At 36.8% G+C, this 21268-nt stretch overlaps 1 protein-coding gene across 1 annotated transcript; it reads right to left on the bottom strand.

Moving 5' to 3' along the window:
- Positions 1-1790: 1790 nt before the first annotated feature.
- On the bottom strand, positions 1791-15866 carry LOC131152922 (sugar transporter ERD6-like 5). The gene is made up of 18 exons (XM_058104885.1): positions 15499-15866; positions 15129-15191; positions 9568-9657; positions 9261-9320; positions 8894-8959; positions 8743-8808; positions 8584-8659; positions 3940-4004; positions 3697-3789; positions 3483-3563; positions 3302-3386; positions 3157-3200; positions 3012-3074; positions 2870-2929; positions 2715-2768; positions 2470-2529; positions 2249-2363; positions 1791-2157 (listed from the first exon to the last, which is right to left on the bottom strand). Exons 1-18 carry the CDS (start codon positions 15832-15834, stop codon positions 2033-2035), a joined length of 1602 nt encoding a protein of 533 aa, XP_057960868.1. The 5' UTR covers positions 15835-15866; the 3' UTR covers positions 1791-2032.
- Between the last annotated feature and the right edge of the window lie 5402 nt (positions 15867-21268).

Below are 21268 nucleotides of genomic sequence, written 5' to 3'. Positions count from 1 at the left end.
CATTAAAAACGAGATTCATTTATATTCTTCTCTTCTTTACCTCACATTTTCTAAGATCCAATGGACTCTAATGAAATAAAAATAAATAAATAAATTTGTGTGAATTAAGGTTAAACACAAGTTTGTAGTGTGTATATATATTTAAATTCACATGAATATATTTTAAAGCAAGTACATTTAACTTATAAATCACTCTATAAACTTAAGGAAAGTGTATTATGTGTAGCTGTAAGAGTGAATAACTTTCTATATATGTTAAAATTTACATATATGTCATATGGGTCTAAGATATTTGTTATGTTATACAGGCATAGGGTATCGCCCAATGAGATTTGAAAAAAAAAATTATTAACTTTCAAATAAGAAAGGGTCGTTCTTATATTTTCAAGTGGTTGATTCATTGATTTTTCAAAGAGTTGCGTACAAAAAAAATATATTGATATATGATGCAATCGAAATCATATCAAAATGTTAAACAAATTTTAAAAAATGCGATTGCAAGCTCTGTTGCAATTATACAAGCTTCTAAACATGGAGAAATTAGAAACAATTTCTGATTATTTTTTATAAACATTCACTATTGTCAATTATCAAATGAGAGTTAATGCGAGAAGACAAGTACTATATAAATTAGGGAGAAAATCCTTCAAACACTTGCATAAATTGTCATTTATGGCAAAACTTCATCAATAACACCATCCCAATGAATAATAACTTTTTCAATTTTTAAAAGTCAATTTTTAACTTCTTTTCACTTTTTGAGGAGCTTTTAAGAGTAATAAATTTGAAACTTTTAAAAGTTAAAGGCTAACTTTTTCTCCAACAAAATATTTTATTCTATTGTGTTCCTTTATCGGGATATTACTTACGTTTTCTAAAGCTACATATTCATTTTGGTCATTTTAAGCACTTTTAACCACCTTGCAACTCTTTTTACCAAAAGTTCAAAATCAATTCTTTCTTTCTAATGACTCTTGTTTCACAAGAAGGTCAAACATTTTTTAAATAATATTAATAAACTCTTTTTCATCAACTTTTCTTTAAAAAGTTAAGGATGCCAAACTAAGCATTGTACGACTAACTTATGACTTAAATATTTTCTCCAAAATAACTTTTTTTCTAAAGATTGAGCTTCGGCCATGATTATACTAACATCAAAGGTATTTTCAACTTTTGAAAAGTGTTTTACAACATCCTATTCAGTTAGATGTGTTTCTAAAAAATAAAGCCCCCAGTGGCTGTTGTAAATGGTTTTAATTTCCAATTCAGATTTTACAATGAGTTAGAAAAATGCTACCTTATTTATGGTTCCCAACATTTAAACGAAAAATTAGGAAGCAGTAAAAGGATGTTCCCTAATTTTCCTATACAAATTACCAAAAAACTAGAAAGCAAGTAGAAATTTTGTAATCATTTGAAAAAATAAAAATCATTTTTTTTATAACTAAACAATCCAAAAGTAACTATCTCATCTAAAGATAGAGAGAATTAAGATGAATCATATCACAACAATAGCAATAAACTAAGTTCTTATTCTCATTCGGTAGGGTTGGTTACATCTTACATGAATCTTTTTCTGTCAATTTATATGATTGTGGACAATTTTGCTTGACAATTCAAGGGTTATTAGATTTTTATTGTCTCTTTACAAGTTATTATAAGTTTATCTTTATTGATTCATCCCTCCTTTTATCTTGTCTTCTACAAGTACTATGTCATCGTGCAGAATAACAGAAGCTAAGGAATGTGGATGGCAGGCAGCCTTGCTCCCATATTTGTGGAGGGTGATATATTCCAATCAAAAACAAGATCAACTTCATGCCAAATAAAACAATGTCCAACAAGGCGCACATGACAAAAGGACAGATTGAGTTTTACAGATGGCAAATGCTTGCACAAAAAATTGAATAGAATTAAACCTTTCGAGCAGTTCAAAATATGTTATAGTTCTCTTTGATGTGTGACGTTGGAGCATATATCCTGCATCTTACTTTTAACACCCATGGCAGTACTTGCAGCATGCAAGTTTCTCTTAGTACCTAAAATTGGTTATTGAAGCTTGTATTTCCTCTAGAGTCCGTCCCTTTGTCTCTGGTACTAGCTTAGCAACGAATAGGACTGTGAATGAGCAGATGGCCGAGAATATAAAGAATGTTCCTGAAGCATTACAGCAAAACATTCATTGTTATGGTGAGAGAAAGAGAGGGAGGGAGGGAGAGAGAGGGAGAGTTGGAGAGGGGATGCTAACCTGCTGAACTCCATTCAAATAAGAAGTTGAAAGTATAAGAAACAACCCAAGAACAAGACCAGTTTACAAAAGTGACGATGCTTCCAGCCGAGCCTTTCACATTCACAGGAAATATCTGGGGAAAAAGAAAAAGAGACCAAGATTGAAATAATCTATCCAACTTCATGCTCAGCTCTGTTGTTGAAATTGTTGTATATTCAAGCCTTTCAAAGCAAACCTACCTCTGACATCAAAACCCATGGTATTCCCCCCATGCCAATTGAGAAAGCTGCAGAGTATGCCTAATTGTGAAATCTTACTGTCAATTTACAACTCTAATATTATACAACCATAACATATGAGAACTTTGCTGCGTACAAATCGAACATTCTGGTTGACAGGACTCCGTAAGGGAAATGGGTAGAAACGTTAGACAAACAACACAAGAAAAAGGAAAGAGAGTTGCATTATCATTGAATTGTGTTACCAGGATGCCAATAAGCACAAATTGAGGAGTTAAGTGCTTCCAGTGATGAAGGTCCTGTTTATGGCAAACAAAAGTTATTTAGGGAGTGGTTATGTACAAAACTGCTGACAGAAAAGCTATAGAGGAACTTAAATTTTAATTTCCAAGGAAAAAACCTGCATAAGGAATGACAGTCCTACAAGGAAACATGCCAAGCACATTCCAGCTGCAGAAATCTGCAAGCTTCAGAAACATTCAGTTTTGGTTCTTTGATCAACCAAAATTTCAAAAGCAAAAACGATTGTTTTCCATTCTGACCATTAGAAGAGGCCGTCTTCCAGATTTATCCAGTAAGAGTATGCCCACCACTGTCGCTGGAATCTGCAGGTCTTCTACCATATGTTAGAAACATATCCTACAAACTCCCACGTTGACAATGACAGTTGCACAATACAATTAGAACCTGAATAATAGCCATTGCAGTAGTTCCAACACTTTCTGAGCAACCTGCCATCAACCAAAGAATTTGAATCTTCATTTCGCCCCTTCTCTTTTTAAAAAAAAATATTTCTTTTTCTATTCCAATACTACTGAAGGCCCTAATTTACCGGCAGAATAAAAAATTTCACTTGAATAAAAGGCAATCCCATTTGTCCCTCCAAATTGCAGCAGTAACATCAACCCCACTCCAACCTAAACAAATGGAGATTAAAATGGAAAGATCAAACAAAACGACTTAAATGGAAATTATGGAATAAAAGATGCTTTGAACATGTAAATAAGGCTTACAATGAGAGCATGAGCATATTTTCGTTGGAACAAGTTGAGTATTCTACCATCAGACTGCTGCTCGAAGGCTTCTGTATAATCCTGTAGAACAACATAAGCTCATTTCATTTCTTGTTTCTCATCTCCAATAATAAAATAAAATTTTGAAGTACATTGTTCTAGTTGAAGTTGCGATCAGTTATTCCTTCAAAAACATATGATGCTGAAACATTACTTGGATTTCAGCAGCTTCTTGAGCAATATCGGCGTGCTTCCCCCGAAGGCATTGTAGAGCAGCCTCTAACTCTTTCTCCTGACCATTTTTTGCCTGAACAAGGTGGTGTTCACCATACTAGCATTCTAATGAATGGAATTTAACTCTTCATTTTACTTGATATTTTGAATTGGACTTAGCTAGCTGAGGATTCTCTATCACTACCCACAATTTAAAAAGCACAGAAATTTTAATTGGACTAACCAGCCATCTAGGAGACTCTGGAATGAAGAATATGCCGAAAACCTGCACTAGGCTTGGAATGGCTCCTGGAAATGAAGTCCAATTATTGGAGAATAAACCAGAGCAGCACAGTAAAGGATGCTGAAGAATAAAATCCTGCCAATTCTGTTTTCAGAATTCCTCTTTGATTCTGTTAGTTATTTGTAAAGGGTAATAATGCCTTTCCATATAAAATAGGTAGTTATAATATTCTTTGGTATCTAGTATATACAACATGCTTGTATTTCGCTCAATACACAATTCAATAGAGAGAGTATATTTCTCTTCTTCTGCAAATTCTTCTTGCTTTTCTATTTCTGACATGGTATCAGAGCAGGACACAGCTGCTTCTGACCAATATCTAAATTTCTCCAACCCCTTTAATCCATTCCGAATTGAGAATGGCAATAACCCTGCTGCTGCATTGGTTTCTGACCTCTTAACTGCTGATAATTATGTCAGCTGGTCGCGTGCTGTTAGCCGACCTCTTTGTGCGAAGAACAAACTCGGATTCATCAATGGCGCGCTTCTTAAGCCTATTGATTCCTCAGATCCCCTTTCTTGAAGCTTGGGAGAGGTGCGACAATTTAGTTGTTTCTTGGCTACAGAACTCTGTAAGTGTTTCTATGAAATCAAGTCTTGCTTTAGTTGATGATTCCAGAATTTTGTGGATGGAACTTAAGGATCGTTTTACTCAACAAAATGGTCCTCATATTTTTTAACTTAAACATGATTTAGCTGGTTCATCACAGAGTCAGGATTCTGTCACTATTTATTTTGGTCGTCTCAAAGGTTTGTGGGATGAGCTTGCTGTACATGATCCTCTTCCCAATTGTGACTGACAAATTGAAGGTTCTTCATGATCGTTACGATCGATACTGTGTCATTTAATTCCTCATGGGATTTGTCTGACTGTTACTCAAACACAAGAGACCAGATTATGTTCCTTGATCCTTTACCACCCCTTAACCGAGTTTTCTCTATGGTTCAACAACAAGAACGTCAACACCAAATGATCTCCACCTCTACCCCTTCTGACCTTATGGCTATGATGGCCAGACCTACCCACATCTCACCAAAAATCCTGCCAAGTTCACCAACTCTAATAACCACAAAAACAATCGACCATATTGCTCCCATTGTAAGATTCCAAGCCATTCTCCTAATAATTGTCTTAAGATTGGTAATGCTAAACCTCCAGTGGGTACACATTGTCACATGACTGGCCAAAATGTTGAGAAATGTTACAAACTACACAGCTATCCCCCTGGATACAAGCTCCATGGGAGAACCAGAAGTTTTGCTGCAACTGCCACCCACTCTCATGCTCTTCCAGAAGGTGATCATGAGGATGAACCAACTGAATCTATGGCACTTACCAAGAGCCAATATCAGCAATTGCTTGCTCTTTTGCATCCCAAGGAAACCAGCTCACCCATGGCTTCTCTTTCTTTTGCTTAGCCATCCTCTTCTCCATCTTCTAATCATGTCAGCACTTCTCGAGTTTCTGGTATGGCCACTTGTTCATCCACACACACAGAAATTTCGTAACTCACACACTTCACCCTAGATAATTAACACAGGTGCAACTGATCATATGATATGTTATACCTCTCTTTCCACATCCATACTAGCAACTGTTTGTACCAAGTCAAATTACCTAATGGAGAAGCAGTCACTGTTACCCATACTGATGTTGTGAGACATTCTGAGCACTTAATGCTAAACCATGTATTGTGCGTGCCTTCTTTTCATTTTAATTTACTTTCTGCCAAACAACTTGCTCAACATGACTCCTGCTGTCTAATTTTTCTATCCAATTCTTGCTTTCTCCAGGACTTAGCATCTTGGGCAACAATTGGGATGGGTGAAGTTAGAGGTGGACTTTATCATCTGCTCAGCTCACAGGTGTCACCTTCTGCTCTAGTTGATGCTTGGCCTACTTTTCTAAATAAAGATCTCTCCACTTCTGCTTCCACTAAAACAGCTTCCCTTTCTGATTTATGGCATCATAGACTTGGCCACATATCTCCTTCCAGATTAAGTTTAATTACTGATTCCATTGTAGCAAACAATCTGAATTCCATAATCAAATGCCATGTTCTGTTTGTTCTTTAGCCAAACAGCATTGCCTCCCTTTTCCACACTCTAACCATTCATCTTTACATGTTTTTGATATTGTCCATTGTGATATTTGGGGTCCCAACTCCACTGTTGCCACTGATGGATCTCGTTTCTTTCTCATACTTGTCGATGATTTCTCTAAAACAACTTGGGTTTATATACTTCAAAATAAATCTAACACCCAGAATTGTATTGGCACTTTTTTCAATATAATTAAAACCCAATTTCAAACAAAAATTAAGATACTTAGGAGTGACAATGGGCCTGAATTTCAAATGATAGATTTCTATCAAACATAAGGCATTATACACCAAAGGATTGTGTGGAAACACCCCAACAAAACGGGACAGTGGAGAGAAAACATCAACATATCATGAATGTGGCTCGCGCCTTAAGATTCCAATCAAATCTCCCTGTCAAATTTTGGACTGACTGCGTTCTAACAGCAGTTTACCTTATTAATAAAACCCCCACCCCCTCCCTTACTTCATAATAAAACCCCTTCTGAAATCCTCTTCCATACCCCACGCCATTCCAACAATCAAGAGTTTTCAGGTGCCTTGCTTATGCTTCTACATTATCCCATGGAAGGAAGAAATTTGATCCCCAAGGTAGAGAGTGTGTCTTTTTAGGCTATCCTTTTGGAGTTAAAGCATATAAATTACTTGATTTACAAACTAAGCAAATCTTTCTATCCCGAGATGTCCAATTCCATGAAACAATTTTTCCCTTCCATTCCCACAAACCCAACACAGCATCTCCTTCTCTGTCCTTGCATTCTCCTCCCCTTACTACTATGCCACATCCTATCCTTTCCTCTAATTCCCAACCACATAATTCCCCTCCTCACATTCCTCAACCATTACCTGCTACTACTACCCTTCCCAAAAAACTTCACTCCCATTCCCAAACCTCTCCTTCCTTTCCCCCTATTTCTTCACCACCTTCAACCTCTCCTATTCTCCCTCACAGGTCAACTAGAACTCGACGTGCACCCAGCTATCTGCAGGAGTTCCACTTTCAACAGACTACCCTTACTGCCCCTATCCCAGAGTTGAACAAGCAGCCCATGTCCTCTTCAGGTATACCCTTTCCACTGCATCATACACTTTCTTATCATTCTTTTACCCATCCATATCAAGCCTTTTCTACCATTATTTAAACTCACATTGAACCACAAACTTATAAACAAGCCATTAAGGACCAGGGATGGTGTCAAGCAATGGATGGATAATGAGCTGGCTGCCTTGGAAGCAAATCACGCTTAGGAACTCACTACTTTATCACCTAGAAAAGTACCTATTGTCTGTAAATACGTCTACAAAATTAAGTATAATTCTGATGGGAGTGTTGAAAGGTTGAAGGCAAGATTAGTACCTTAGGCAGCACCCCTTCTAAGGTTCCTATGGATCAAAATTTCAAGCTCACTAAGTCCACCAGGCACCAGTACTCCATTATCAGACCCCAGTGTTTACAAAAGATTGATTGGTCGCCTATTGTACCTCACTATCTCTCGGCTAGACATATGTTTTAGTGTTCAAACTTTAAGCCAATTCATGGCTAACCCTACTGATACACACCTTCTGGCAGCTCAAAAACTTCTTCAGTACTTCAAGGGTTCCCCTGGTCAAGGTCTCCTTCTCCCTAGTTCTTCTTCATTTCAACTTGAGGCTTACTGTGATTCGGACTGCACCTCATGTCCAGACACCTGGAGATCCGTAAGTGGCAACTGCGTCTTTCTTCGCTCTTCCCTAATCTCTTGGAAGTCCAAGAAACAATCGATTGTTTCACGTTCATCGGCAGAGGCATAGTATCAATCAATGGCTACCGCCTGTTCTGAATTAACATGGTTCCAATTCCTCTTATCCACCCTTCAAGTTCCTCATCCTCAAGCAGCTTGACTCCACTGTGATAACCAAGCTGCCCTTCACATTGCTACGAACCCCATCTTCCACAAAAGAACCAAACGTATCAAGCTCGATTCTCACTTAATTTGTGACAAAATCAAGATGGTAGCATCTGCACTCGTTATGTTCCTAGCCCTGATAAAATTGCCGACACCATGACAAAAGCTGTCTTCGAATGTTCTACATTCTCACTTATCCAAGATGAGAGTCCTAAATCTTTACGCTATATCTTCCCCGGGCGCGCGGGGGGGGGGGGGGGGGATTGGAGAATAAACCAGAGCAGCACAGTAAAGGATGCTGAAGAATAAAATCCTGCCAATTCTGTTTTCAGAATTCCTCTTTGATTCCATTAGTTATTTGTAAAGGGTAATAATGTCTTTCCGTATAAAATAGGTAGTTACAATATTCTTTGGTATCTTGTATATAAATACATGCTTGTATTTTGCTCAATACACAATTCAATACAAAGAGTTCTTCTAGAATTCTTCTTCTGTGAATTCTTCTTGCTTTTCTATTTCTGACAATGGAAGCTATTTTCAAAGGACTGTTTCTGGATTTTCTAATTAGAACCAAACTGATAAGTTAAAGAAGTTACCAATTAGAGCCAAGGTGCGCCAGGAAACGGCATTTCCAATGAAATATGCTAGCGATAACCCGATACAAACCAACAACTGCAAAATAAGCATTACAATAGTTTCCTAAGAAAAGATTCGAAAATTTTTTTTTTTTCCCAAACAAATATGTTCTAACTTACCTGATTGGCTGACGCAAATCTTCCCCGAATATTCTTGGGTGTTATTTCTGCAATATATACAGGCACCTGTTTGGAAATGGGAATGGAAACACAGTTACAAGTCGTATGCATAAGTTAACCAAGTTTAAGATTGAGATCTAACAACAACTACCGTGTAGGAAATAATTCCAACTCCAAATCCCAATAAACATCTTCCAAGGTCGAGCAGCCAAAGACCCTTCCAACAAGAATTTAACAATTAATATTAATAAAGCCCCTACAAAAACAAAAGAGCGGATAAAAAGTGACCAAGGTCAGAATGTGATTTTCAATCATCTTGTTGCTACGTTAATTCCCTAAATAACAGCCAAAGTGCATGATCAAAAGTTAGCAATTTTGCAGAAGATTGACTTATGTTTTCTGTCCAAGACTGCTAACGTTACTCCCATTGATGTCTTTTCTATGGAGATCGATGGAAGATAATATGTTCTTCTTGGTTATCAAAATTATAAAATAAATACAAGGGACAGATAAGACACCTTTGACAATGCCATTGCTAGCCACCCGGCAATGCAGAATATTTCCGAAAACCAGAGTGTCTGCTTAACAAATCAAACATATTTGAGAAGAAAAGAGAGCTGAAATTTTGCTTACTCTACGTTTGGAGAGGCCTTGAATTTAGATTTTTATTGGATTTGAATAAAATGTGTTACTAAATAGTATTGAAATTTATCGAAATCCACTAAATCTAAATTTAAGGTCCAAAATCCATGCTTCCAAATGCAGCTTTAACATAAAATAATGCACTAGGCCTATATATATCTAAAGAGGAATGGAAAAACTTACACCTCTTCGACCCAAGAGATCTGCTATCTTCCCACTCAAAACCGCACCGAGCACACCTCCAATTGTCAATATTGAACCAAAAAGCGAATACTACACAATTGTAGGTAAAACAAGAAATTAATCAAATAGAAAAAAAAAATTCGCTCTTCTTTAACTGGTCAGTATTTAACATGCACGCCTGCTCAACACTCACGACATGTGTTGAAGTTAATTTATTTATTTTTATTTTAATATTTTTTGTTGTGAAAAATCTCAGCATTGCACAACGGAATTTAAATGCAGCAAACAATGAAGAACCAAAATGGAGCACTCACACGCAGTATATCTGAAAGCAATAACAATCCACACAAAGATTTACATGAATCGGCAAAGCCTACATCCACGGGAGCAATCGGCAAAGTTTTCACTATGAGAATCACAAAGTACACAATGCAATACAATACAATGATCTTCCTCTTCCAGAATATACCTAGAATGGTATATTTATAAACACCACAGAGGCTTCCCTCCAAACACCCAACCATATTAACGTTCACATTCAAATTTCAAAATCATCCTCGCTCCACCTTGACTTTGGAACGTTCGGTTGGGTTCATCTCCCTTCTAGCACTTGGAGACATGAAGTAAGTCCAAGCAATGCTTGAACTTTTTAGTAGCAACCAGCTTTGTCAAAATGTCCACTGCGTTTTTAGATGTATGAACCTTCTCCAATACAAGTTCACCTGAAGTAATCAATTCCTGGACCCCGTGGAACCGTACATTAATATGCTTGGTTCTAGAATGGTATACTTTATTCTTCGCTAAGTAAATAGCACTCTGATTGTCACAACGTAGTAACCCCATTTTGTTGTATGCCCAGCTCTTTGACCAAACCGGCAAGCCATAAAGCTTCCTTTGCAGCTTCAGCAACTGTCATATATTCAGATTAAGTTGTAGACAATGCCACCAGAGATTGTAACATGGACCTCCAACATATAGGTCCTTTTACAAAGGTAAAGACATAACCCGTTGTAGACCTTCTATCATCCATATCCCTTGCATAATCAGCATCAACAAACCCCACAACTGATGGACTATCCTGTTGCTTGCTGAAGATGATGCCATAACTAGAAGTACCTCGTAAGTATCTGAAAATCCATTTAACGGCTTCTCAGTGCTGTCTACCCGGATTAGAAAGAAACTGCGGCTTCTCAGTGCTGTCTACCCAGATTAGAAAGAAACTTACTCACCACACTCACTGCATATGCTAAGTCTGGTCTTGTACACACCATGACATATATTAAACTCTCCACGACACTAGCATAGGGAACCTTTGACATGTCCTGGATATCATCATCCGTACTTGGTCATTTATCAATAGATAATTTAAAATGACTCGCTAGAGGTGTACATACTGGTTTAGTATCAGCTATGCTGAACCTTTCCAACACCTTTTCCACATAACCGCCCTGAGATAACCACAACCTCCCTGCAGTTCTGTCCCGACAAATCTCCATCCCAAGTATCTTCTTGGTTAGACCAAGATCCTTCATGTCAAACTCTTCGACATACAACAATAAGAAAATATGAGAACCATCATCAAACTTATTCACATACACACAGCAGTCATACTCACGTCTTCTATAGTCAATCTTGATCATATAGGAATCAAATCTTTTATACCATTGTCTTGGAGATTGTTTCAGCCCGTAAAGAGATTTCTTCAACTTACAAACTAAGTGTTCTTGTCCTGGTTCACTGAATCCCTCCAGTCGTATCATAAAAATTTGTTCCTCCAAGTCACAATGGAGAAATGTCGTCTTTACATCCATTTGTTTCAAATGCAGATCATAATGAGCTACTAACCCCAAAACAACCACGATAGAAGTGTGTCGGACCACAAGTAAAAGATTTCATCATAATCTATTCCATTTTTCTGTGAGTACCCTTTTGCCACTAACCGTGCCTTGAATTTCTCTCCCTCCTTTTTTAAAATTACTTCCTTCTTCCTATATATCCATTTGCAACCTATCACCCTCTTCCCATCTGGAAATTCCACCATCTCCCAAGTTTGATTCTTATGCAGCGATTCCATTTGCTCAATAATTGCAGCCATCCACCTACTTTTCTCTTGGCCGTGCAGTGCCTCTTGAAATGTAGTTGGATCATTGCAACTGGTAATGAAAGCATAAGATACTAACTCTTCAAACCCATACCTTGGCGGTGGTCTAATAGTGTGTCTGGATCTCCGTATAGGAATATTGTCGACTTATTGGTTTCCCAGCTAGAATTTCCTACAACCAAAGGACCAAAATCATTGTCGTTGCCCTGAGTTTCTAACTCCACTTGCACAACATGTTCATCGCTGCTCTAGTTTTCTAGCTCCTATTTCTCTTCATCAAATTCTTGAGTACGCTTTACCATAGCTTTCTCATCGAAAACTACATCCCTACTGATCACCACCTTGTTTGCCATTGGATCTCACAACTTGAACCCCTTCGCACCCTTTTGATATCCCAAAAAGATGCAACGTCTAGACTTTGCGTCAAGTTTTGATCTCTCCTCACTAGACACGTGAATATAGGTTGGACAACCAAATACCTTCAATCCAAAATAGTCTACTGCATTTCCCGTCCATAGACTCCATACCTCTTCAGTCACTTTCCCCTCTTGTGATGCCCTTGGTGATCGATTTACCAAGAAATAAGTCATACTAACTGCCTCGACCCAAAAGTTCTTTGGTAGCCTTGCATTAAGCCTGAGACACCGAGCACTTTCTGCTAGAGTTCGGTTCATCCTTTCTGTCACACCATTTTGCTGAGGTATTTGGCGAACAGTGAAATGTCTCTTAATGTCTTGCTGCTCACAAAACTCCATGAACTTAGAATCAGCGTACTCGGTCCCATTGTCTAATCCGAGGCATTTGACTCTCCTCCCCGTCTGGTTTTCCATTTCAGCTTTCCACAATTTAAACTTAGCAAATGTATCAAACTTGTGCCGCATGAAGTATACCTAGACTTTCCGTGAGTAGTCGTCAACAAAACTCACATAATAAACATGTCCACCTCTTGCAAAAATTCAGCTTATGTCATGTCCACCCATATGCCTAGGCCACATATGCCACAAAATGGTTTCATCAAATTCAGTATCTACGGCTGCAGCTCCACCTACAATAGTGTTTCCCTGCAATGTATAAATATTTCCATCTAATTTTTGTCCTTTCATCACCATCAAATTACCTTTCCACACTTTCATAACACCACCTTCGGACTTGTAATTAAGTCCATTACAACCCAAGGTGCCAAGTGAAATGAGACTCTTCCGTAGGTCTGGTATGTGTCTTACATTACTCAAGGTTCTCATAGCACCATCAAACATTTTAATTCTAACACTTCCAATGCTAATGATTTTACAAGAGGCATCATTGCCCATAAGAACTGAACCTGAATTTACCAACCTGTAAGTATTGAACCACTCCTTATTTGGAGTCCTATGATAAGAACATGCTGAGTCTAGAATCCATGAGTCCATGAGGCGATCCAACCCCGACGTAACTGAAAATACATCACCATCATTGCAAACTGAATTTTATTCTTGAACTACATTTGTTTATTTTGAAATCCCTTCATGCTTTTCAACATTTCCTTTCTTCCAATTCGGACACTTCGATTTAACATGCCCCTTTTTACCGCACTTATAACACCAGATATCCTTTTTTTTCTTGGATTGAGTTCAGGATTTTTGACTCGATCCATTTCTGAATTTTCCTCTCCCACGATCATAGTTACCTTTCACCACAAGTCCTTATCCATGTGAATTTTCATCGCAAATTTTCAACCTTTGATAAAATCCCAACAAGGCACTTGTCACCTCTTCTAAGTTTAAGGTCTCTTTTCCCCATGTAAGAGTGGTAACTAGATTTTCATATGTGTGAGCCACTAGCAAAGAATTCAGTAGCATTAATGTCTTATCATCCTCTTCAAATTTTACACAACACGCATTAAAACAATTATGATTTGATTAAATGCGTTGATGTGTTGATTTAAGTTCGAACCATCAACCATCTTAAGCCAATAAAGACGGTGCTTAAGGAATAATTTGTTAGTAAGGGATTTGGACATGTAGCGGCTTTCAAGCTTTTGCCAAACAATTGTTGGAGAATCTTCCTCCATGACATGATAGAGTATTTTGTCGACCAAACACAATCGTATTGTACCAACAGCCTTTGCTGCTAATTCTGTCCAATTAGCCTCATCCATACCTTCCAGTTAAACATCATACAAGGCCTTCACCGTCCCTTGCTACACAAGCAAATCTTTCACTCTCCTCTGCCACAAACCGAAATTTCCAATTTCATCAAATTTGACAACGTCAAACTTTGCAGATGAAGTGTCTGATGCCATAACAACAACGCCCTGATACCAATTGTAGTGAAAAATCTTAGGATTGCATAGCGGAATTTAAACGCAGCAAACAATGAAGAACCAAAATGGAGCACACACATGCAGTATATCTGAAAGCAATAACAATCCACACAAAGATTTACATGGTTCGGCAAAGCCTACATTCACAGGAGCAATCGACAAAGTTTTCACTATGAGAATCACAAAGTACACAATACAATACAATACAATGATCTTCCTCTTCCAAAATATACCTAGAATGGTATATTTATAAACAGCATGAAGGCTTCCCTCCAAAGACCCAACCGTATTAACATTCACATTCAAATTTTGAAATCATCCTTGCTGCCCCGAGCAAATTAGTCGACGAATTGGGCCAATTCGTCAACGAATTCAGACAGAATGTAATTGTTCTAAACTCGGTATCTTTTAGTCAACGAATTGGGCCAATTCGTCGACTGAATGCAGCTGCTCCATCAACACAAGTGATTTCAACTAGGTTTTCTTCCTTGTTTATGCACTCCTTCAAGTATATGAGCCACAAAAACATAACATTTTTAGACATAGTTGAGACACTTCCCAACATGGTGAGGACATATGGGGCACTTCTTGCAGCAAATACTGCATTTTGTCATCACCTTTAATTCTGTTTAAACCCCCGCAATTGCTGAGAAGCCGAGACACTGTGAGAGTCAATAGGTTCTTTGACACTGGGGTTAGCCTTAGTGCCACTGCGCCAGAGCTTTCCAGAGCAGCACCGGATCTCCCAGCCTCAGAAATTTCCCCTACCTCTCTTCAAAGCCATTGCTAGTTTACCACTCTTGTTAGTCTTGGGCCCAATATATATTTAAGTATCTATCCTCCACTCTATTTTTCTAATATGGGACAGACTCACAAGCTGTACTCTCGGCAGCCATTAACCAGGCACACATTGAATTTTTCATTCAACTATTGTTCGTGAGTGGGCACACTAACTGAACATTCTATGTCCATTTTTCCAAAATACAGATCAAGCTCATCCAGTATAAATGCTGGTTTAAAATGCTAATAAAATCAACTTCTCTTTAGCTTCTCTATGTCCCCGTACGGGCATTTATCCAAACATTTTATGAGTAAACTAAGCAGGGAATTAGACACTAAATTTATAAACTTAATGGGGAATGTTTGTAATTTTCTTACCTCCGCAACAGAAAGGTGCAGATCATCTCTGATTCCTGACTCGGCAGGTGATGTATATCCAGACTGCAAAGCAGGATGAAAATTTTTTTTTTTGGAAATATACCACAAATAAACAATGCAATTGAAAAAAAAAAAATACGTAGTTTACAATGATAAAAAAAACTGAATATTTCTGAAATATGAGCAGGAAAGCGTAAAAGAACTTCATTCATGCGATGGAAATTGAAACGTACCCAAATGGGTATTGCAAATTAATTTGCTTAATGGGAGACATGAATACAGTGTGAAATTGGGAATAACGGAACAGATGAGTTGAGCCCCAAGACTAGAACACCTTGAAATTGCTTGTAGCTAGTGTGCATTTACTTACAGCGTAACCGAGGGTGAGGGAGCCGCAGACGGCCATCGTGGTGCTGAAGACGACGGCAAGAGTGACGGAGGAGGAGGCACCGCCACTACCGCCGCCGGCGTTGCTGCCACTGGAAATTGAATTACCATTTTCACTGGAAGTAACTAGCAGAGGCCTGGTTATAACTAGTCCTTCTTCTATGCTCTCCCCGCCCATGATTTTTGCTTTCTTGGAAGAAGATAAGAAGACAGTGTTGCGAGAGAGACAGAGAGAGAGAGAGAGAAATGGCCGGAGGGAACTGGGAAGAGAATCATTTGTGGAGAGAAAGTTTGGTACGCGAAGGGGTAGTTGGAGCATGAGACATTCAGGAGGTTCGCCTTATTTTATTTATTTATTTATTTATTTGTTGCAGTTCCCTTAATATCATGGTTTCAAAATTTGGATCCTGACTAATCCGGGGGCTGCACCGGACCGGATCGACCGGGTTGAATCCGATCTATTTTATTTTTAATTTTATTCCACATGATTAAATCAGTCCATCCTTGCTTCACCCATTTAAAAGAAAGAGTAATCCATTTATAAATGGATTAACAATCCATTTATAAATGGATTAACCCAAATTCAATTCAATTAATGAACGGTTGATCGGATTTGGATCGAGTACCCATCCGGTTACTGTTTATGTTTTTATAAAAAATAAATAAATAAATTATATATATAAACTACAACTTATATAACTACATTTTTTGAAATATTTAGGAAAAAAATGATAAATAGATTGTAAATATTATTTTTTAAATTTCACATCAATTTTTTTAAAAATATATTTAAAGAGAAAAATAAATTAGATAATAAATAAAGTGTTATTAACTCACAAATGTTAAGACATCATTGAGAAAAAAAACAAATAAGTATTGATTTTTTAAAGAAATAAAGTGGTGACTACAGAGAAACTGAAGTTGTGTTCAACTTCAGTTAGTCTTCATGCTTGTAGACACATTTTATGAACACATCATTTATTCATGATACTCTGGTTGAGGAGATGTCTTTGTCTCTAAGTGGGACATTGTTAGAGATGGAACCAAAGACAGCCAGGAGACAACGCGTTACTGAGTCAGAAAACACGTGCTTTTATTCTCAATTAATTTCTCAGTTTTAAACTTCCAATTTGTAATTGATTTGTATTGATTATGATGTAAATTCCAAGCCTATATAAAGAGGGCTATGGAAAGTGTATAGCACAATAGCACAGAATAGTGCAAAGAGAGTAGAGTAGCTCAGAGAGAGAGAGAGAGAGAGAGAAAATTGTAATATTTTTCGGCGAAATAGTGATTTTTGGTGTGTGCTTCGTGGACGTTGGTCGTTATTGACCGAACCACGTAAAAATCTTGGTGTTACTTTGATCTGGATGCTCATAGGTTCCTAACAAATATATTTTCTTAAGACAGACTTGCTTCTTGATTTGTCACAATTTTCAAAATCAAAACTTCTACTTTCCCTTCTCTCCCTATTTTTTGTGACAAAAGCTTCTAACTTGGAGAATAAAGAATCTATAGCTTTTCTCCTTGTATCTTCATTCAACAAGTTGTTTTCTCATAGACACAATTTTGTAAGGGGTTGAGTTCATGATGGGAAAATCTAAAAACCTTCCAATTGTTTGGTAAAGACCGTGAAACTATACAACTTACAACTCATTATCAAAAGAAATTTCCTGAAAGTGTTTATAATTCTTTACATTCATTCAAATGATTAGTAATAAGAGTGACAATTTTTTATTTCAAATTCATTAGCTTCTTTGTTGTGTACAATTTATTTTTTTAATTTTCTAGTATACAACTCAACCAACTTTGTTCAAACTAAGTGCACATCAATTTCATCGGCCACGTGCATATGTACATAATCATCAACTCTTTGTCAAATATAACCATGCACTACTTCATTAAGAATGCCTAATTTTCATTGATTTTATCGATAAGTTTAACCAACTCATAAAAATAAGAGCATGATAATTTTTGCAATATAGATGGACCTCCCTTTTTCTTTTCCAATATAATAATTACTTTCACTCAAACTAATCATTGGTTATACTACTAGTTATTAGGGTTAGAAGAATTTTCTGGACAAGCTTAATATACATGGATAAACTAGTCATTCTACTAGTGTTTGCCTCCATGTCTGTGCACTAACCAAGCTTTAGTATCACTTTTTAGCAAGGAGAATTCTTGTAAGTAGGCTTGATATACTTTTTTTTTTTTTTAAAGGACGGCACCTCTAATTATATATTGATAACCCCTCACTTTTGGCGAAGAAATATCATGGTTACAAGACAATCAATGGGAGATAATAAAAGACAACACGTTAAAAACCTCCCAAAGAACAAACCCAACATCCAGCCAAATACCAGATTACAAGTCCAAACAAAACAAAACAAAACAGGACCTACAAAACAAACCTCATGCAACAAAATAAAACAAAAGATAATCATCATAAAGCATAAACAAAAACTAAAAGGAAATCAGCTAAACATATCTCATATAAGCCGTTCTCATCTTCTCCAATTTATACAAACCATTGCAAACTCTACGGAGTTGACTACTATTTGTAAACAAACTATTCCTCCCCATAGCACCTTGTCGAGCCAAGGCATCTGCCACTTTGTTCCCTTCTCTATACCAATGATTTATCAAAAAATCAACTCCCTCCAATAAACCAATAAACTACTCCCAAAAATCCCACAAATACCACAAGGAGCACTTCCTAGCTTTTATCCAATTAACTACAATATTCGAATCACATTCAATATCGATACAGGTATGGCCAAAATGTTTGCAAATTTTTATTCCCTCTAACACAGCTCTCAATTCAACTTCATTATTTGAATAAGAACCAAAATATTTTAAAAAATCAATCACAAAAGAACCTGTATGGTCTCTAAGGATGCCACCACCACCCGCCGGCCCTGAGTTCCCCAGACTGCTCCCATCCAAATTTAGTTTCAACCTCCCTTGCCTTGGTTTTAGCCATCTCACACTTTGCATAGTTTTAATTCTTTTATTCATAATTTGCACTTCCAAATTCAGCAATACCCGAAAATCAGCATCCTTTAACTGAACTAATTCTGTCATGTTCCTACTCAAAACCCCCACCCAATACTTAATGGAGAGTCACACATCAGTACTACTCTCTAATTTTCCTCCCATTCTAGCCACACATCTTCTTCTCTACAGCCTCCAAACTACTAAACAAGGAATCAAACCCATCAATGAACCCAGTTGAGAGAACCTAGAAGCCCTATTAAACCACATTTGGACTCTTTCTTTCCAACTTTGTTGCCTAAGGAAAGGAACACCTACCTCCAGCGAAACCTTCCTCCAAACCTCAGAAGCAAGCTCTCCCTTATTTAACACATGCTCCAAATCTTTTGATTGCCTCATCTCACAACAATTACACGTCGAAACAAGTGAAACCCCCACCCTTCTCACCTTTTCATCAACACTTAGACACTCAAAAGCAGCCTTCCACATGCAGATAGAAATTTTCTTCGGTAACCATTTATTCCAAATCCACTTAGCCCAATCAAAATTTGGAGTTCTAATTCTGATAACATCCCATGCAAATTTTGTATTAAAGTAACCATCCTTTTCTGGGAGCCATAACATAATGTCCAAAGAATTTCTAAGATTTCCCACCTTTTCCATCACTTCATCCGCTTTACTAAACCCCAGAATCCTTTGCAAATTTTCCATATCCCACGCATTATTGATAATCAAATCTTTTAATTTGATATGAGAATGTGCACCATTTGGACAATCTGTAAACAAAGGTCCTGAATCTAGAAACTTATCATACCACAATTTTACATCTTCTTCTATAACCTTCCACTTAGATTTACTTAACAGTTCAGGCATACCCTGCAGAACTTTCCTCCTAAAGGACGAATCTGATCCATGCAATCTGCAAAGAGTAATATGTCCTCTTTTGACATATTTAGCTTTAAAAAATCTAACCCATAAAGAATTTTGTGTTAATAAATGCCAACCAAACTTCATGAACAAAGACCGTTGTACTTCCGAAATGTTCCTTACTCCTATGCCCCCCTCCTCCATAGGAACACACAATTTCTTCCAAGCCTTCCATTTCATTTTTTCTTTTCCATCCTTAAATCCCCAGAAAAAGAAGCAAACATACCTTGAATCTTTTTAATCACCAGTTTCAGTACATTTAGAATAGCTAATAGATGCATGACATACTTGAAAGCACATGTCTCAACAAAACAAGACGGCCTCCTTGAGACAATAGTCTACTTTTCCAGCTCTTAACTCTCTTACTGATTTTTTGGATTAAAGGGTCAAAATGACAGCTTTTCAATTTATTATCCACTATTGGCACACCCAAATACGTTAATGGAAATTTACCCTCAATAAAATCGGTCTCTTGAAGAATTTCTCCTTTCCTCTGAACACCCAACTTGTTTGAGAAAAAAATAATTAATTTATCTTTATTCACCCTTTGGCCAATCCAGTTTTCATACTCCTTAATCACCTCCATTAACTGACTAACAGATTTTTTCCAACATTAGTAAAAATAACAACATCATCCGCGTACATTAAATGCGATATAATAGGTGCACCACATAGGTGTGCAAATGGTAAAATCCGCTTCTCAGCCAACCTTTTTTTTATTAATTTAGAAAGAATTTCTTCCATGATGATGAAAATATACGGCGACAACGGATCCCCTTGTCTCAATCCCCTTTTTGACTTGAAGAAACCTCTATAAGTGCCATGCATCATGACAGAATACCATGGAGTGGAAATACAATTCTGAATCAACTTACAAAACCAATCTGGAAAACCAACCTGAAAAATCTAATCTACTACCTGCCACTCCACTCGATCATACGCTTTGCTCATATCAAGCTTTAGCATCATATTACCTCCTCTCGCTTGCCTATGTAATAATTTGTCATCTCTTGAGTAAGCATTATATTTTCAAAAATACTTTTCCCTTTCACAAAAATACCTTGTTCTAAAGATATTAAATCACTCATCACCAACGAAAGCTTACCAATAAGGATTTTGGAGAAAATTTATAGATAACATTACAAAGGCTTATCGGCCGAAATTTATCAAAAGAATGAGGATCCTTTACCTTAGGAATAAGTAGGCTTGATATACATAAGCATTGACCTGCCTCAAAAGTTTAGGTCATTAGGTTTTGGGCTCAACCATATATATAAGCACCAATCATCCACTCAAATTTTCTAATATAGGACAAACTGGAGGGTAGAATTATCAACAATCTTTCCATCACTTGTAAATTTCAGTCACTTTCCCTTGAATAAAAGTCATTTTTACCAACTAGAAATCTTTACTCAACTTGTAAATTTCAATCACTTTCCCTTGAATAAAAGTCATTTTTACCAACTAGAAATCTTTACTCAGCCATGGGAAAGTCTTGAAATCTGAAAGAACAGATGCATGAATGCTCCAACCTAACTTGAACCATTGGTATACTAATTATTAGGATCGTAGACACCCTATTTTTGCTCGGACCAAAATTTATCCTTATTATCATTACTATACTATTATTATTATTATTATTATTATTATTATTATTATTATTATTATTATTGGTATATTTATTATCTTTATTATCATTATTTTGCTATTATTATTATTATTATTATTATTATTATCATTTTTATTTTTATTACTCTTATTATTATTATTATTATTATTATTATTATACTGTTAGTATTTTTATTATTTTTATTTTTACTATAATTATT

The sequence above is a fragment of the Malania oleifera genome, chromosome 4, assembly GCF_029873635.1.
Source record: "Malania oleifera isolate guangnan ecotype guangnan chromosome 4, ASM2987363v1, whole genome shotgun sequence".
NCBI classification, from domain to species: Eukaryota; Viridiplantae; Streptophyta; class Magnoliopsida; order Santalales; family Ximeniaceae; genus Malania; species Malania oleifera.
This window is presented reverse-complemented; position numbering and strand designations above follow the sequence as displayed.

Bases quoted from the DNA above. Each gene is read 5' to 3' on its own strand.
- LOC131152922 (XM_058104885.1), bottom strand. From the start codon at position 15,834: ATGCTCCAACTACCCCTTCGCGTACCAAACTTTCTCTCCACAAATGAT. The intron at 3,387-3,482 runs GTAAGCCTTATT...CCATTTGTTTAG, and splicing joins AATATGCTCATGCTCTCATT to GTTGGAGTGGGGTTGATGTT. The intron at 2,930-3,011 runs GTCAGAATGGAA...TGAAGCTTGCAG, and splicing joins GAAGACGGCCTCTTCTAATG to ATTTCTGCAGCTGGAATGTG.